This window comes from Prunus avium, chromosome 4 (assembly GCF_965620075.1).
Source record: "Prunus avium chromosome 4, drPruAviu1.hap1.1, whole genome shotgun sequence".
Lineage (NCBI taxonomy): Eukaryota > Viridiplantae > Streptophyta > Magnoliopsida > Rosales > Rosaceae > Prunus > Prunus avium.
In genome coordinates this window covers 34,807,088-34,823,315 of record NC_142287.1, presented here as the reverse complement: position 1 = coordinate 34,823,315, position 16,228 = coordinate 34,807,088, and the positions used below count along the sequence as shown (strand labels likewise).

Below are 16,228 nucleotides of genomic sequence, written 5' to 3'. Positions count from 1 at the left end.
TCACACATGAGTGAAATCGTGAGATTAGTGGGACTTGATGGTCATGGCCTATCAAGGCAAACATGTCATATGCCCATATAAAAGGCTAGCATGTTTCATGCCACAAGGCAAAGCCCACAAAATCACCCACTACTATGCCTATGATGGAGTGATTGTGGATCATGGAGAACCCATGGAACTTGGAGTCTAAGACTCCACTGCTTATAAAAGGTCATTTTATCCGGCATTCAAAGAGACGGTACAACTTTTACTCTAACTCTCTTGCGATTATACTTCTATTGACTTGAGCGTTCGAGTGTTTTTTTGCAAGTACCCCCTCATTGTTGGCAATTGAAGATGATGTTCGGCTTCTCAACATTGATTACAACATTATATGTTGGAGGATCCGAAATTTTATGCTCCAACAATAGACCATAGATATTTTAGTGTAAATGTTCCCATGTAAAAGCGGTATGGGATTAATAGCCCAGAAAAAAAAAAAATTAAACAAAACAACAATCTTGCCAACAAAAATTTAAAGGACACTTTCAGTACCTCCTTCAGCTAAACACCTCATAGAATTTCGTAAGAGCTTCCGAATGTTTTAAGCAGTTAGGGATGAACCAAAGGGGATGTCGTGGGTGGGGGAGATAAGCGATGAACCAATTGTTAAATTTGTTTTCAATTTTTCATTCTTTTAGGATTTTTTTAGTATTTATTTAATTTTTAAATAGATATTAAATGTCAAGAAAATTAAAAACAATCCCATATTTTACAGAAAATTTAACAGAAGCTGATGGAGGTGTTAGAATAGCACTAAAAGTGAAGTTTAGGTGGTAAATAATTAAATTATTTTTATTGGGTGGTAAAGGCCCACACCCGTCTAGGTGATTATTATTGGGTGGTAAATAAAAATAGGGTTGGTGCCTGCCTTAAGTAGTTGGGAAGCGAGGCCAAGTGCTATACATAACCCCACGTTGTTTTTATCTTAGAAAGAGAAAACATAGAAAGTAATGGATTCAGGCAGCGTTGAACAAAGGCTCCAAGCTTTAGCACAAAACTTTGTCGCCGAGAAAGCAGTAAAACTGGGTCCAGCAGCTGCTGCCAGCACTGCCGCCGGTTCGAGCAAACGAGCAGCGGTTCTGGTGTGTTTGTTCAAAGGGGAAGATGGCGATCTGCACGTCATTCTCACAAAGCGAACCTCAACTCTCTCTACTAACCCCGGTGAGTGGTCAAATGGTCATGATCGGCCTCACCTACCCACCTACCCACCTACCAGTATAAGCATTGTAAAGACTAATTAGAGATAGGGTGTGTTTGGTTGGAAACTTGCAGGCGATGTTGCGCTCCCCGGCGGGAAAAGAGAGGAAGGGGATGCTGATGACGTGGACACTGCCCTTCGGGAGGCCAAGGAGGAGATCGGCTTGGACCCTTCCCTAGTCAACGTTATCACCGTTCTTCCACCCATTGTAACCAAGGTTAGCTCATGACTTTTTAACAAATGTAATTAGTTTTTTAAAACTACAATTGATGCATTTGAATAAATAAAAAAATTACAAATCATGCATCGTTAAATGCGAGCTTCTTGAATGATCATATTAAAGATTTTCAAATTTTCATGGTTAGCTTTGTGTTTGCTATACATGTGCAGCGTGGTATGGCTGTGGTTCCTGTAATTGGCCTACTTTCAGACATAAAAGCATTTAGTCCAGCTCCAAATGCTGCAGAAGTGGAAGCAATGTTCTACGCTCCCTTAGAAATGTTTCTCAAGGATGAGAATAGGAGAGCAGAGGAGAGAGAATGGATGGGAGCCAAGTATCTGTTACATTATTTTAACTATGAAGCAGATGGTAAAGAGTATGTCATCTGGGCTTTAACTGCTGGCATTCTTATAAGGACTGCATCAATTGTGTACCAAAGGCAGCCACAATTTCCTGAGCAGAGGCCGAAATTCTGGAGTGATGTTGCTCAGAACACTGCCCCCATGCCATAGGTTTTTATGTCATCGTATTCACAACCAGCATTGCTTTAGTCAATATCTATCGACTTTTAGGTTTTTATGTCATCGTATTCACAACCAGCATTGCTTGAGTCAATATCTATCGACTTTGAGCTTAGTCTTCGAAGTGTTAAGATATTCCACTATGCATATCTCTGGCAGAGACCGAAAACCTTCTCTATAGCAGTTTCTCTTCACTACTTTCTCACATGTTATAATAAGTAATGATCAAGTTTATGCAAAGTTCTTAGTCTTGGAAATATTGCCATGCCATGAACCCAAAGATCAGTGTAACCCTCAAAGCAAGAATTTATTATACACAAGATAACAGCACATTTCAATCAATAAATTGGGAGAAACCATTGGCAACGAAATTGGATCCATATAGATAGTTCAACCGAGCTTCAAGCTTCGCAAAATTATAGACCATAAAGCTTTTTAGTTATATAACATAGTAGTCAGAACATATGGATGGCCAAAAATCTAAATGTTCCCGTGTAAAAGCAGTATGGGATTAATATCCCAGAAAAAAAAAATTAAACAAAACAACAATCTTACAACAAAAAATAAAAGAACACTTCCAGTACCTCCTTCAGCTAAACACCTCGTAGAACTTCTCAATGACAAGTAAGCCTGAGTCAATTGACTCTAAAGGATCCTTCCGAAGACGATGCCTTAAGCAGTTAGGGATGACAGTTGCAATATCCTCTGGAGTCACCTTATCTCTTCCCTTTAGAGCAGCCAAAGCTTTTGCAGCCCTGTTAGTCACTATGTCTCCTCTCAATCCATCGACATTCAACTCTGCACAAACCTTAGAGATTTTCACCTTGAGATCCTGATCAATCTGAACAGATGGAAGGTAACTTCTAGCTGAGCCAATTTGTTGTTGAAGCTTTTCTTGCTCAGCTTGGTAAGAACCCCGAAATTCTTTGGGGTTTTTGTCAAACCGAGCTCTCTCCTCCACAATCTTCACTCTGAGCTCTGCATCCCTTACAGTCCCAACTTGTGCATGCATCCCAAAACGGTCAAGCAACTGTGGCCTCAGCTCCCCTTCTTCTGGATTGCCAGAGCCAATCAAAATAAACCGGGCAGGATGTGAAATCGAAATACCCTCTCTCTCCACTGTGTTCCATCCGGAGGCAGCAGAATCCAATAAAACATCCACTAAATGATCATCCAAGAGATTAACTTCGTCCACATAAAGAATTCCTCTGTTAGCTTTTGCAAGAAGGCCAGGCTCAAATGCCTTGACACCCTCAGTTAGAGCTTTCTCAATATCAATTGTCCCACAGACTCTATCTTCTGTAGCACCCAAGGGTAAATCAACCATGTTGATCTTAGTCATGGTGACAGGAAGTTGCTCCCCTTTCACAATGCTCTCTCTAACTTCCGCTCCCATGGACTCTGGATCTTCGGGATCCGAATTGTAAGGGTCACCATAAACTACCTTGATTTCGGGAAGCAAGTCAACCAAGGACCTAACAGTTGTGGATTTTCCAGTTCCCCTATCCCCCATGATCATGACACCCCCAATCTTGGGATCAATCACATTCAGCAGAAGGCACAGTTTCATCTCATCTTGCCCCACTATAGCAGCGAAGGGATACACTGGCCTCTGGTTTTCCTTTGCAGCAGCTCTCTGTGCCTGAATATGATCAGGCTGAACAGAATTAATCACACATACATTGAAGAACCTAATCTTTATATAGCATGTGAATTCCCAAAAATAAACTTAAAAACTTTTTCTTGAAATTGAAACTTATCTTTGATTATTTACTCAGTTAAGGAAAGAAATTTTGGGTTCAACAAAATCTTTCTCCAATTACAGAAAATTTCAACATCCAAATTTAACTATAACCTATGCACTTCAGCCAATAATATTAACAATGAAATTTTTTAATCAAAATTTGTTGTCAAATAGAGTGAGGGAAGACAATTAGATAAAGAGGGTTCAGACCTGCTCAGCAGGGGTGATTTCAGTGGCAACATTGGTCACTGCCACATGAAATTGAGGCCTCTTCTTTCCATGAATCCCAATCCCTCCATAAAACTTCTTCCCATAACTCTTCCCTGCAATGCAAAAAATCCAAGTCATTCACATTAATAACAATCCACTAGCCAGCCAGCTAAACCCACATCTTATATCCCTTTAAAACACAAACAAACACCAAATATGAACTGGGTTTTTCATATCTTCAACCAAATTACAGAAAACAAGCCTCAATCATGGTACACAAAGCTGGAAAAAGAAGTGGGTTTTTCTTTTATTTAGCGGGAAATGTACCTAGGCTTAAAGAGAGAGAGGGAATTGAAGCCCTGGAAGTGCGAGATGAGAGAGGTCGAGAGGCCAAGGCTGCCGTTGAGCAGCTTCCGAGTACGGATGCCATGTAAAAGTGTTTATGGAAAGCGGTCTGTGTTCGAGTGTGGGTATATTTCTTGAGCTTGAGAGCTTGACATGGTTTCTAACTTTCTATTGGTCTGTGAGGCTGAGGATAAGTGGATAGATTTTCAGTCGTATCTTGTACTGTATGTTACTTGCTCTGCTTTGTCGTATACCAAAAAGAAGAAGAGAAAAAAGTGGTGGCCATTATTAATTAATTTTTGAAAAGTTTCTTAAATAATTTAATAAAAAGTAACAATAGCATATAATTACTTATGTTTTGGGATTGCTTTTATAAGAAGCGTTTTTTACCACAAGTGCTTTTATTAGAAGCTAAACTTTTCTAAATAAATTCAAGTGTTCTTTGCAATCGAAAAAACACTTCTTTTTTTGTTGCCAAAATGCTTCAAATGCAATTTTAGTTACGAACAATTGTGTTTAAGCATTTCATATGCAATTCCAAATAGTATATTAATCAATTGATTAAAAAAACCATTAATTTATAAAGTGTGGCGTGGTGGTGCGGGGTAACCGTCGTGATGGTGAGCAGGAAGGCTTGATAGTGGTGGTGGTGATGGTGTTATGATTTAGAATTGTATTTGTTGATGCCAAAAATGGGGTTCAACTATGGAGTGGTGGATGATATGTGAAGGCGTGGGCTTTTAGCATGTAAGTGCCTTCGGTAGGCAAGGCAAGAGACTGCCTTCGGCAGGTTGGTGTCTTTGATGGGTTAAGTGGAAGATAAGGACCTTCAGCAGATTGATGACTAGTGAAGGCCTTTGACAGTCAGTGTCATTCAACATAAGTAAAGTAAAGGGTATACTAGTGATTTGCCCCGTGAACTTGTACCTTGCTTTCAATTAACCCCCTATCCTTTTTTTTTTTATAGAAAATTAAGGATATGAATATTACAACATTTCATCCAATTTACCGTTAAATATGAGGGTAAAATAGTCATCTTGTACGTGAAAAATAAAATAAAAAATAGAAAATAGAAATAAAAACTGAAAACTAACTCTCTCTCTCTCTCTCTCTCTCTCTCTCTCTCTTCCTTATTCTTCTTCTTCTTCTTTTTCTTCTTTTCTCTTCCCTCTGTCTCCGTCTTCTTCTATGTGTCTGTTTCCATCTATGGTCGTGAAGTCGTCGTCGCTATCGTCGAGCCTAGATCTTGCAGCCATCGTTGTCGAGCCAAAATTGTGGGACTTGGGGGCAAGGGTTGCGGATAGGTTTCAGCTGGGGCTTGGAATGGATCTCGCGTGGGGATAGGTTTCGGCTGGGGTTTTAGGGTTTAGGGTTGATGGGGTTGCTTGGCGATAGGGTTGCTGGGGGAGGGGAGTGGTGATAGGTTTGGTTCAGTGTCTTCTTTTTTTTCTTTTTCTTTTTTCTTTTTTTTTTCTTTTTGTTGTTGTTGTTGTTGTTGTTGTCAATTTTCCTTTTCTTTTTTTGTTGTTGTCAATTTTCCTATTTTTTTGGGTTTCTAGGTTTGTAGATGCTGGTTGGGTTTCTGGGTTCAGAAGATGAGACACGAAGAGGAAGAGCATTCAATAATACTATTTTAATCAATTTCTACTAGTGAGGGCAGCCCATCTCACTGCACTAGGATTTTTTTTCCTTTAGTTCTTTTTCTTCTTCTTTTTTTGGGGTCAATTTTTCTCTTTTTCTTTAATTTTTCTTTCTAAAAAAATAATTTAACTGAAAATTGGATGAAATCTTGAGGATTTAGTCGGTATGGGGGAAATTGGAGAAAAAAGAAAGTTCATATCCTTAATTTTCTATAAATAAAAAAAAGATAGGAAGTTAATTGAAAATTAAGTACAAGTTCAGGGGGCAAATCACTAGTATACCCTAAAGTAAATAAGCATGCAGAAGACAAAGTATATGTGGTTCACTCGAATGATGGACTACGTCCAAGGAGAAGGATGTTCTCATTATGATTATGTTTGTTTACATTTGTACAAGGTGATTAGACTCAAAAATTAAAAAAAAGAAGGCCCAAGGATCAAGGTACAAAGCCTGAGAATCCAAGGCCCAAGGGTCAAGACCCAAGACCTGAAGACCAGAAGAGAGAGTCCTTTTCTAAGGGGAGAGTAGTTTTCTTTTATAGGTGAGGGGGAGTCTCCATCTTTTGTAGTTTTCCGATGTGGGACTCCTTACCTTACTTAGAGTTGTGACTTGTGGTAATGCTTCTTTGACTAAGGTGATGACCTCTCAAAGCATGGCATGTGGATGATCTAGCCTAGCTAGTTGCTCGGCTAGTTACGGTACCAACAGTATTGAAAGTTTATTAATCCAATATAATTCTTATAATAAAATTAATTATTAATTTAAAATGATGATGTGACAAATTAAATCCACATTTGAGAAATAATTTGCATTGTCTTTATCTCTTCTCCGAATTTGTAAACAACACGTTGCACTTGAACGGGAGCTTCTTTCCTAAATTTGGTGCACAAATTTTCTTGTCACTAGCATTAATATATCACTTCCAAGTGACAAAAGTTTTGGATCAAACTTAATTCTTCCACTTTCTCATGACAAAATAAGGGGGGAAACCAATCATATGATGCACTAGATAATGCGTAAATTACATTCCATTATTATACATAGACTTACAAGTAATGTGGTCTTGCAAAACATCAAGGCAATCCAAATTCATGGCAGCTAAACTTCTCCATCTCCTCTCTAAAAGCAGGCATAGCACTCTCCCTCAGATTCACCAAAACCCTGAACCCATCTTTCTTCCCTTCTCTCACAGACGAAGAAGGAGGCAAGAAAAAGCAAGGCTCAACGCTGCCAAGCAAGTTCCTTGAGAGGGGCAAAACGGTCACAGGACCTCCCCAGCCAAAATCAACTGTGGAGTGTCGCAGGTGCCTCCAATCTGTGAACCCACTCACCTCTTTCCCTGCCGTGATCCCTTCCTCGTAATGAAGCTCCTGAAAATCGATGAAGGACCGCACGTACTCATCCGTGGTGTTGCTTTTGCTCTTCTTAATCTGCTCGGCCACTGTCCAAATGGGTTTCTCTGTTAAGTCTTTGGCGCTCAGCTTCACGTACATTGCAACGCATCCGTTGCCCCAATGCCCAGCTGGTAATGGAGGGTTCACTAGTTTTCGTACGTTGATTGAGTATGCAAATGTTACCTTCTCATTACTTGGAAGCTTCAAGGCTTTAATCCTGTTTCATCCCATCATTTCAACAAAAAAAAAAGGGAGTAAATTTAGAATTCAGTTCAAATTTCGTCCATTTAGATTCATGTATCCATTTTATTTTTGCACTAATGACCTCATGAGTCCAATTGGACAAAATTTGAGTTCGATAATATGACTGAATAATAGTATTCATAATTGTAATCAAATTGTTTTATCAACTAAAAACCTGAATTGGAGGTCTAATCCTACCATGCTTAAATGTTCAATTTTATTAAAAAAAATAAAATTAAAATACTATTTATGCAATTTGGTCGAGGACAAACTTAAAAATTTACTGAAAGAAGAATAGCGCAAAGAATTTTATCAACTTACTTGGCGCGCCATATAAAAGCACCTAAAGCTTCAAAAGTGGTGAAGCTCAGCCCGGACTGCTCCAACAGCTCGCTCTTGAATCGCTCCAGACACTCGTCCCTCACATGAAAGCACTCCCTCGCAACTGGGCCCACCATCTTTGCCTGTCCGTACGGTGAGAACCCCCTGTCCAAACTCAAGCACTCATGCAGTACCGGTGCACCAATTCGGGGCGGGTCTCTGGGTCCCAGCAAGCCCGCCCGGTCCCATACGGGCTCAACCGACACCCGGGTCGCCCCGCGAGCCAACTCAGCCACGGCATTGAAAAACTGGGTGGCGCCCATTCCGTCGCACAGCGCGTGGTTAATGGCGGCTCCGAGGGTGAACCCGCCGCACTCGAACACCGTGACTTGCAGCACGCACGGGTGGACCATGGCCTCGTCGGGGTTCGGATCGGGCACCAACTGTTCGACGAAATCCGCAGCCGGGTCATCGAGGTAGCTGACGGAGTCGAGAGTGGCGTCCGAAGAGGCAAAAATAAGGGGGACGCCTTGGCCGTTGGAGCAGAAGAGCTCGAAGCGGTGGTCGGGGCGGCGGCGGAGAGTGGCGGCGAGAGGGTAGTAATGGACGAGAGCGGTGGAGAGGGCTGCGGAGATGACGTGGCGGGGGTTGGAGGAGGGAGCGGATAGGTTGGTGTTGTGGTAGGCGCGGACATAACGAAAGCTGACGCGGAGGTTGGGGTCGTTGTCGAGGTGGGAGAGAGAGAGGACGTGATCGTCTTTAAATGGGGGTGTAGATGGAACGATGAGAGTGGTTTCTTTGATTTGAACGCGCATTTTTGGTCACTTGGTTTGGTAGTTGCTTGGCTGGTTTGGTGCTTTGGATGCTTCATTCTTTTTTGATACGGTGTGGTGGTTTATAATAGAGACTGAGGAGCGACGTGGAGCATGCGGCACCGTCCACTGGCCTCATGCATCATTTCATGTCATTTCTGAGTGAAGACTTTCCAACCAGAGACCATTAAAAAATAATAATAATAATAATAAAACAAAAAAAGACTTCCATTCCCAACAACCCCCGCCAAAGTTGAGTTGGGGCTCCCACTTCTCTGACTTATTGCATGACCCTTTTAATTGGGCCGAAATCCTTGAAGCCCTTTTAGTTGGGCCCATTGAGGTGAAGCCTTAATAAACCTGGAAAATAAACCTGGATTTATTTATAGCCTTCCAAGTTGAAAGAGCGCGCTAATCTGTCATTAACGTCCTTCCCCCGCCTCTTCAAATACAGAGTGTGCCTCAGACCACTGTACCAAGCGACGAGCTCTCTCACAACTCGCTCGCACCTCTGCAATCTCTCTCGCTCTCTCATATACGACTTTGAAATCTGTGAGTTCTCAATCCCTTATCGTGCTCTCGTTTCTTATAGGCTTTCGGATTCACGAGCTGTTCCTTACGCGCATTTCTTGATCAATTCGAGATTTTCCTGGAAAGTAGAATTTATCAATTCCCTTGTTTGTTGAGCTTGCTTTAGATCGTAGGATTGAATCTGCAATTTCTCCCTTTAACCTCTAAATTTCTTGTTTTCGTTCCTATGGCTAACCGTTTTTTAAAGTCAAATTAGAGGACAGTGTATGTTTTGGTTGGTTCCATCGGTCATTGTTTTGATTTTGCCCTTAATGATCAAGTTTTCGCTGCTTAAGAAAAATGTACAGCATTTAACATTTTCTTACACTAATTTGAGGCAGATTTAATTCTGTCTTTATTAGCTTTGATTTGTTCTATTCTGGTAAGTATAAGTTTTTGTAAACTGAGGTTCATAGTTTTCTTTTTCCTATCTTATAATTGTTATTTTAACAATTTTGGTTGGGTCGCATGAAAAGTTTGTAATGTGGACAAGGACTGAAATTTGTAATGTTGACAGTTACTGTCTGTTTGCAGAGTATAATAAGATCTACAAGTCTGTTCATATGGCAGAATCAAAGAAGGTGACATCTTCCTCTGTTAATCCAAAAGAAAAAAGTTCACTGCTAGGTATTCTCTTAGTTTCCCTTACCTTTATCTTTGCTGTGTAAGTCATCAGATCAGATGCTACAAGAATGTCGAAGTAAGAGTTAACAGCTTGCAATTTTTCATTTGACTTGAACAATGTAATCAAATCGCGTGTTCCTTTTATAACAGATGACGAAATTGGTAATGAATTTCTCAGCTCCTGGAAATCAATGTCAGTAATGGAAGACGATGGAATGGATTTTAGCTTTGATACGGTTTCCAAAGGCAAGAAGAAAGTGTTTGATTTTGAGAAGCTGTAAGTACTGCCAAAAAAGTTTGTTACTAAATTATAGAACCATCTTTGCTAAATATTTAATCGGCTCCTTTATTTAGTTCTTAAATATTTGTGTGACAGTTACTTTTTATCACTTCTGTGTGCTATCATGGGTAAATTGGCTACCATTATTTGTTTAGTTGGTGTATCTGGTATTTGTGTAATGTGCAAAAAATTGTTTTGAAAAGGAGGATAGGATTTGGGATTCAAAGGAATCAAGTCATTCCAGAAATGCTTATTCCAGTTTTACAGATATAGCTCCAATATATGTAAGTCAGTGACAGTGTGAGTCTACAAATTCCAGATCACTTATAAAGCTCTTTTTCCCCTATCCTGTTCAGGGATATGGATTTCAATCTAGATGGTGACTTTAACAAGTTATCATCTTTCAAAATGGACATGCCAGACCTTGATTTCTCAAGCCCGCCCAAGAAATCTGCAAAAACCAAGGAGAGATCTGAAGAAGAACCTTCCAGAGGAAATCGTCAAGGGAAACAAGACCGTTTCAAATTCTCTTTTGATTTCAATGAGTGAGCTCTGTATCTTCTTGTTGTGCTGATATTTTGAATTACATAGCAATGCAAGTGTACTTGTACTCTGAATTTTACAACTGGTTACCTGACATTTTTTCTTTGAAGTAGGTTGGATAATTTCGATTTTGATTCAAGCTTAAAGAAAAGTGAAAATAGTTGTAATAAGAATCGAGATAGCAGCAAAGAGGTTGTTTCTGATAGAAGTGGGTCTCAAAACTCTAAAATTGACCTGGCTGAAGAGATTAGTACACTTGATGGTGATTCTGAGAGAGTGGCCACTTCAAAGGTTGATACTACATTACCTGTTTCGGGCAACGGTAATTCTATTAATGATGATTGTGCATCAAAATCTCAGACCTCAGAAAATTTGGAACTGCCATATGGTCCAACGTCTCCTGAAAAAGTAATGACTAAGAGGGTAGAAGAATCAGATCAAGAAATTCATTTATCTGAGGGGGCAATGCCCACAGAACCATATGCTAATCAGGCACATGATTTGCCTCATCAACTTGTAGGAGGAGTTGATTCAAATGGAGATACTGTTTTTGAAGGAAAGAATGATGACTATTCTCATATCACAAACGTAAATACCTTTTCAAGTGGAAAAGAGGATGTTAATGAGAAAATGCCAACAAGAGACGGTACTGATCATGAAGACTTGCCTTTGAAGGATTCATCTCCAATGAATATCGCTGGTTCGGGGAGTAATAACGGTGGTAGGAGCAAGTCAGGCAGTGATATCTTGACAGAAAACTTTGAACCAGCTATAGATGATTCAGATCTTGAAGACAATTCCAATGCATTGGTCTCAAGGGAGACACCACATAACATCAAAAGTATGAAGGAAGACCAAAATTCAACTGGAAAGCTTCCCTTATCCATGCAGGGCAGGTCAGGAAATCTGTGAACATCTTCTTAGCTGCCGCCTTTGTTTTATTTGATTCCATCCTTCACTCCATGACTTAATTTTGAACTATAAGAACTAGAAACTGATGTCATAGTCAAGATGGTTTTGAATATAGAAACTAACAATAATCAGAAAACATTCAGGTGCATCTGTTATTAAAACTATAAAGAATGAGTAGAACCATTTAATGTATGAGTTGATGCACGTGTCATGGTCTAATTATCTTCAAAATGCTTATGATGAAGTTTGAACACACTGTATACTCTGTTTAGCATGTATGTTCTTGAATTGTGTAGATAGCTCTGATAGGGGAGCAAACAAGCGAGCTTCAGTTTTTTTCAAAGTGTTATTTATCTTTTCCCCTTCTTTGCTTGACAGTGAATCTGCAGTTGATGAAGTTACACTGACAAATGAAATAAAAACCGGACACTTCCACTCAAATGTTTCTAAGAGATTGGAGGAAGCTGGATCTCAATTGTGTCAGCCATCATTAAAAGGAGCAAAATCTCTCTCGTCTGGAATCAAAAGAATTGGTAGCATGCATCTACATCCTGCAATTGAGCAAGGGTGAGTCATAGTTTTCCATAACAATTGCATAGTTGGCATTTAAGTTTATAAACTGTTTCATATAATCTTCAACAGGGTGGGTGCTATTGCTAATGATGCACAAATTGGAAGCAAATTGCTCGCTGCTCCTGTATTAGTTGATAGAGAAACCAACGCCAAACATGTAATATCTGGAAGGTAAAGAATGCTAACATTCAGTAATATCAGTATAGGACTCGAGGTACAATCTTCCCATCATCTTCTTTTATTTTCTTTTTCGTTTTTGAAGAAATAAATAAATAAATTCTAGAAGCTTCTACGTTGACATTATATACTTTGAACTGAATCACTTAAAATTGGATGACATCATTTTATTAAATAGAAAATACAATAAAGCTATTGTTGATGTTAAATAGCAGTGCCCCTTGTAATCATTGACAGGGAGGACTTCAATTCTGCTGGTGTACCAAATAAGGCCAAACTGGTTGGGAATTCACTCATGTGTAATAAAGAAGTAACAGAAAGGGAACCTGTCCTAGGAAGTGGACAGAGAAAAAGTCTCAATGATCTCAGGTAGGTAACGCATCTCTAAATGACCTTGTTCTATCTTAAAATTTACTTTGACTGTTTGAAGTTCAACTTCTCTATATGCAGGGTTTTCACTATGATCTCTTCTTTGATAGATTTAATTGTTCACAAATGTTCCCAACCAAGTCTTCACTTTTTTAGAATGTTTAATAATATGGATTGTCTATGTTTCCCATTATTGTGGTGTTCTTTCAATATTTCAATCTTCGTTATGTTAAATAAATTTATTTCAGATGACATCAAACTGCCAGATTTTGTGAGATTTGTTCTTTGCTTTTCTTGCCTCGAAGAATGGCGCTATGACTGATGTTATCATTCAAATATTTAATTGTGCTCATTTCTCAGGCACATGGAAACCTATTTTATATACTGTTCTGCACCATTATTTATTGTCCACAGGACCTTCTAGTGAAATTTCTGATTGCCAATATAAGTTTTTCTAGGCATGTGGAAATTTCTTCCAGTCAAGCTAGTCATTCCAGCTCAAGTGAGAAGACAATTAAACCTAGTACTCAGACATGTGTAAGTTCTAAATTCATGCTGTCGAGCCTGGAGTCTATGAGGAACACTAAGATCATTACAGCTGAAGGGAATAAACTTTTTACTGATAAACCTGCCAAGAAGAAAACTGAACTTTCTACCTTGAACATTTCAAAGTATGATGCAAGTGTAATTATTCCTCTTCTTCAGTTCTTTCCTTTGCAGAAATGTTTTGATTGTCATTTTGAATGTTTTGATATCTCTAAATGTAGGAATATTGGTGGCAATAAAGTTTCATCTAATGCTGCATCTCAAAAAGAAATAAAATCCCTGAGTTCAGAGAAACACATGGAAGTAAAAGGCAATGTGGAATTGAAGACTGCCCAGATTGTTGATCGCAGTGAGAAACAAATGCCACCAAACCTTTCCTTGAAGCGAAAAATATTTGAGGTCTTATAGATGATAAACCCATTTAATTCCTGAAGTTCTCTTCAAAATGATATCATGACTATGACATTCTATTTGTAGCTTTGGTCTATTCTGTCCAAAAGCTTTATGAAAACTTTATTGCATTTTCCCAATTTCTTACACGAAGCCTTTTTTCAGGGATCAGACTCAGGTTTAGCATCTTTAAAGCCTCTAAAACGCCTCTCTCAGTCACCAAGTGAAATCAGGTACTCTTGTACTAGTCTAGTAGATATGCGCTTAACTTAATATACTGAATTTTTTTTTCCAGCCTCTCACATTTATCATCCTCAGACCAAGAAAGAAACCATTTGTCATCCCAAATAACTGCATAAAGCACTATTACTATTTATGTATTCTAAAATGATTCACTGGGATTCTGCTGACATACCACATTCTGTATCCCAAAACACCTGCAGAAATGTCACAGAACCTTCACAAGGAGTTGTTGAAGAACAGGTTCCATCTCAACAAACTCTACAGTATTAATGATTCATATTGACTGCTAAATGTATATAAGTAAAATAGGTGGAAGCCTGATATTGGATAAATTACCTGCTACAATATTCTTTGTGTTTTGGCTAGGTTTACATTCATGAGAGTCATTTGGAGACTAAGACTAAGAGCACTTTAGATGACCATCCAACCTCTGGGCTTGGTAGTCCTTGCTCGAATGCAATGGAGCTTGAAATTCATTCAATAATGGAAAATGATGGAAATGTTGAAAAGGCTGAAGCATACACTAAGGAGCTTGAAGATGTGAGTAAACTATTACTTTTACATTGGCTTGCATGTGCATTATAATTAAAAGATTCAAACACTTAAAAATGAATGAAGTTAAATTTATACATACATCATGGGCTATAATATAATGATCTCTCTCTCTCTCTCCCTCTCTCTCCCCCTTGCAGATATGTAACATGCTGAAAAAGAAACATGAAGAAGCTAAAGAACTGCTCGTCAGAGCTGTTGTGAACAACAATAATCTGCTGATGCTTAACCATCCCATCTACGACGCAAAGATATCCTTCAGACTGTCTTAGATGTTAATTTGTTATTATTCCTGTTTTCCATTTTATTAACAGAAATAAAGTTGCATATTCCTTCATAATTGACTACATTCATAAAGTTCAGAAATTCGCCGCAAAACTGGTGTCCAAGGAGCTTCAGACATGTTCAAGAGCACCAACAGTTGTTATATAGGTTTGTTTTGCCTTATTTTCCTTTTACACACTTAAAGTTTTGCATGTAAAACTTCGGTAATAATGATGACTTACTATGTTACTTGAATATCAGGATCATGTTGCACTTTCTCTTCCATGCTTTTGTTCGGACTTCAAGGTCCTGATACTCCAAGCAATCTAGCAATGCCAACATTGTTGAAAACTCAAATGTCATGCTTCATAGTTGAATCAAGCATTGCACTTGCAACTTTCCACTTGAATATCAATTTTCAGACTCTTAAGACCATAGGGGGTGAAAATAATGATGACGGCGGTGTAAATGATTAGTCAATAGCCTCGTTTGTGTTCTATGTAGTTGAGCATCTCCTTTTCATATTTTTCCTTGGTTCTGTTCTTACCAGGATGCAAACAGGGTAGAATCGATTGTGTATATAACTTGTACCTTTCATGTGTGGATGTGTGTGCATGCTCACGGAACAGCTATGCTTAAAGATCGTATGATGTTCTGGTTTTTGAATCACATAGTTATATACACAAGTGATACCTAAAAACATGATCATCTTCATTTTTTTTTTTTTATATATAAATGCATGAAGGCACTGTTGGCCTGCAAATGAGCCCGGGCTCGAGTAGGTATGTAATTTGTTCAATTTATTAAAGTGAAACAGAGGTCGGAAGTTTGTTAGCCGCGCGGATAATATATGATAAAAGGAGAAGGTGGTGTTGTCGAAACCCAATATGAAAATCATAGATTTCCTTCTAATTAAATCCCCACGTGATTAATGGATAAGGGCATCTATGCATTGCAATTTGCTTAACACTTAGAAGCACCATGGGGGGACTCTGTTTATTTGAATTAGTCCGGCGGCGGCCACACATGTCTTAATTTTTAGCCGACTAAGCCGGCCAGACCAAGGGAAAGATTATGAAAGCAACCCAAACCTACTCAATCTCCTTTGATTTCCAAAAGGTTTTGGAAGCTTGTCATTATAGAAAGGCTAGACCAGCCGAAGGCAAATGATCACTAGCTCAAAAGCAGAGAGATTCAAGACCTACACAAAGAGATGAAATTTTATTCTATCTGCAGCTGAAAGACTTGAAGAGATGATGGTCGGTAATTGTTATTTCCGATGGGCACAGACAACACAAGGTACAAGAACTCCATTACAAAACACAACAAAACAAACATTACAAATTTACAATCACAATGTGGCTTTTTGGAGGCCCCACTATTTCCCACCCACTTTTAATATTTATTTATGATAACAAAAATTTAATTAACACCTTGATGCTCTATATAATCACACCCTCTTACATTGGAGTCTCTACAAGCCTAGCATTTTTG

General features: G+C 38.9%; 4 protein-coding genes across 5 annotated transcripts; 2 read left to right on the top strand and 2 right to left on the bottom strand.

Annotated features, from left to right (window-relative positions):
* The first annotated feature begins 937 nt into the window (after positions 1 to 937).
* On the top strand, positions 938 to 2,180 carry LOC110754862 (nudix hydrolase 15, mitochondrial). Its single transcript, XM_021955986.2, has 3 exons — positions 938 to 1,203; positions 1,315 to 1,457; positions 1,631 to 2,180. The coding sequence occupies exons 1-3, from the start codon at positions 993 to 995 to the stop codon at positions 1,970 to 1,972; spliced, it is 696 nt and encodes a 231-aa protein (XP_021811678.1). The 5' UTR covers positions 938 to 992; the 3' UTR covers positions 1,973 to 2,180.
* Positions 2,181 to 2,340: 160 nt separating this feature from the next.
* LOC110754854 (magnesium-chelatase subunit ChlI, chloroplastic) lies at positions 2,341 to 4,468 on the bottom strand. Its single transcript, XM_021955978.2, has 3 exons — positions 4,263 to 4,468; positions 3,936 to 4,048; positions 2,341 to 3,623 (listed from the first exon to the last, which is right to left on the bottom strand). The coding sequence occupies exons 1-3, from the start codon at positions 4,363 to 4,365 to the stop codon at positions 2,571 to 2,573; spliced, it is 1,269 nt and encodes a 422-aa protein (XP_021811670.1). The 5' UTR covers positions 4,366 to 4,468; the 3' UTR covers positions 2,341 to 2,570.
* Positions 4,469 to 6,255: 1,787 nt separating this feature from the next.
* Positions 6,256 to 8,760, bottom strand: LOC110754677 (HXXXD-type acyl-transferase family protein). The gene is made up of 2 exons (XM_021955783.2): positions 7,880 to 8,760; positions 6,256 to 7,532 (listed from the first exon to the last, which is right to left on the bottom strand). Exons 1-2 carry the CDS (start codon positions 8,692 to 8,694, stop codon positions 6,995 to 6,997), a joined length of 1,353 nt encoding a protein of 450 aa, XP_021811475.2. The 5' UTR covers positions 8,695 to 8,760; the 3' UTR covers positions 6,256 to 6,994.
* Positions 8,761 to 9,106: 346 nt separating this feature from the next.
* LOC110754771 (uncharacterized protein At4g18490) lies at positions 9,107 to 15,335 on the top strand. 2 transcript variants are annotated; one of them, XM_088251552.1, is made up of 16 exons: positions 9,107 to 9,243; positions 9,796 to 9,888; positions 10,036 to 10,162; positions 10,522 to 10,710; positions 10,822 to 11,604; positions 11,999 to 12,187; positions 12,263 to 12,364; positions 12,608 to 12,739; positions 13,198 to 13,410; positions 13,507 to 13,684; positions 13,841 to 13,908; positions 14,119 to 14,158; positions 14,285 to 14,458; positions 14,611 to 14,723; positions 14,821 to 14,902; positions 14,996 to 15,335. In XM_088251552.1, exons 2-15 carry the CDS (start codon positions 9,825 to 9,827, stop codon positions 14,900 to 14,902), a joined length of 2,454 nt encoding a protein of 817 aa, XP_088107678.1. In that variant the 5' UTR covers positions 9,107 to 9,243; positions 9,796 to 9,824; the 3' UTR covers positions 14,996 to 15,335. The 2 variants fall into 2 exon arrangements, with proteins under 2 accessions (XP_088107678.1, XP_088107677.1); XM_088251551.1 differs by having other exon boundaries at positions 10,819 to 11,604.
* The last annotated feature ends 893 nt before the right edge of the window (positions 15,336 to 16,228 follow it).

Bases quoted from the DNA above. Each gene is read 5' to 3' on its own strand.
- LOC110754862 (XM_021955986.2), top strand. From the start codon at position 993: ATGGATTCAGGCAGCGTTGAACAAAGGCTCCAAGCTTTAGCACAAAAC. The intron at 1,204-1,314 runs GTGAGTGGTCAA...GGAAACTTGCAG, and splicing joins AACTCTCTCTACTAACCCCG to GCGATGTTGCGCTCCCCGGC. The intron at 1,458-1,630 runs GTTAGCTCATGA...ATACATGTGCAG, and splicing joins TTCCACCCATTGTAACCAAG to CGTGGTATGGCTGTGGTTCC.
- LOC110754854 (XM_021955978.2), bottom strand. From the start codon at position 4,365: ATGGCATCCGTACTCGGAAGCTGCTCAACGGCAGCCTTGGCCTCTCGA. The intron at 4,049-4,262 runs GTACATTTCCCG...TTTGCATTGCAG, and splicing joins CTCTCTCTCTTTAAGCCTAG to GGAAGAGTTATGGGAAGAAG. The intron at 3,624-3,935 runs GTCTGAACCCTC...GATCATATTCAG, and splicing joins AAATCACCCCTGCTGAGCAG to GCACAGAGAGCTGCTGCAAA.
- LOC110754677 (XM_021955783.2), bottom strand. From the start codon at position 8,694: ATGCGCGTTCAAATCAAAGAAACCACTCTCATCGTTCCATCTACACCC. The intron at 7,533-7,879 runs GTAAGTTGATAA...GGGATGAAACAG, and splicing joins GCTTTTATATGGCGCGCCAA to GATTAAAGCCTTGAAGCTTC.
- LOC110754771 (XM_088251551.1), top strand. From the start codon at position 9,825: ATGGCAGAATCAAAGAAGGTGACATCTTCCTCTGTTAATCCAAAAGAA. The intron at 10,163-10,521 runs GTAAGTACTGCC...TATCCTGTTCAG, and splicing joins GTGTTTGATTTTGAGAAGCT to GGATATGGATTTCAATCTAG. The intron at 11,605-11,998 runs GTCAGGAAATCT...TTTGCTTGACAG, and splicing joins CCCTTATCCATGCAGGGCAG to TGAATCTGCAGTTGATGAAG.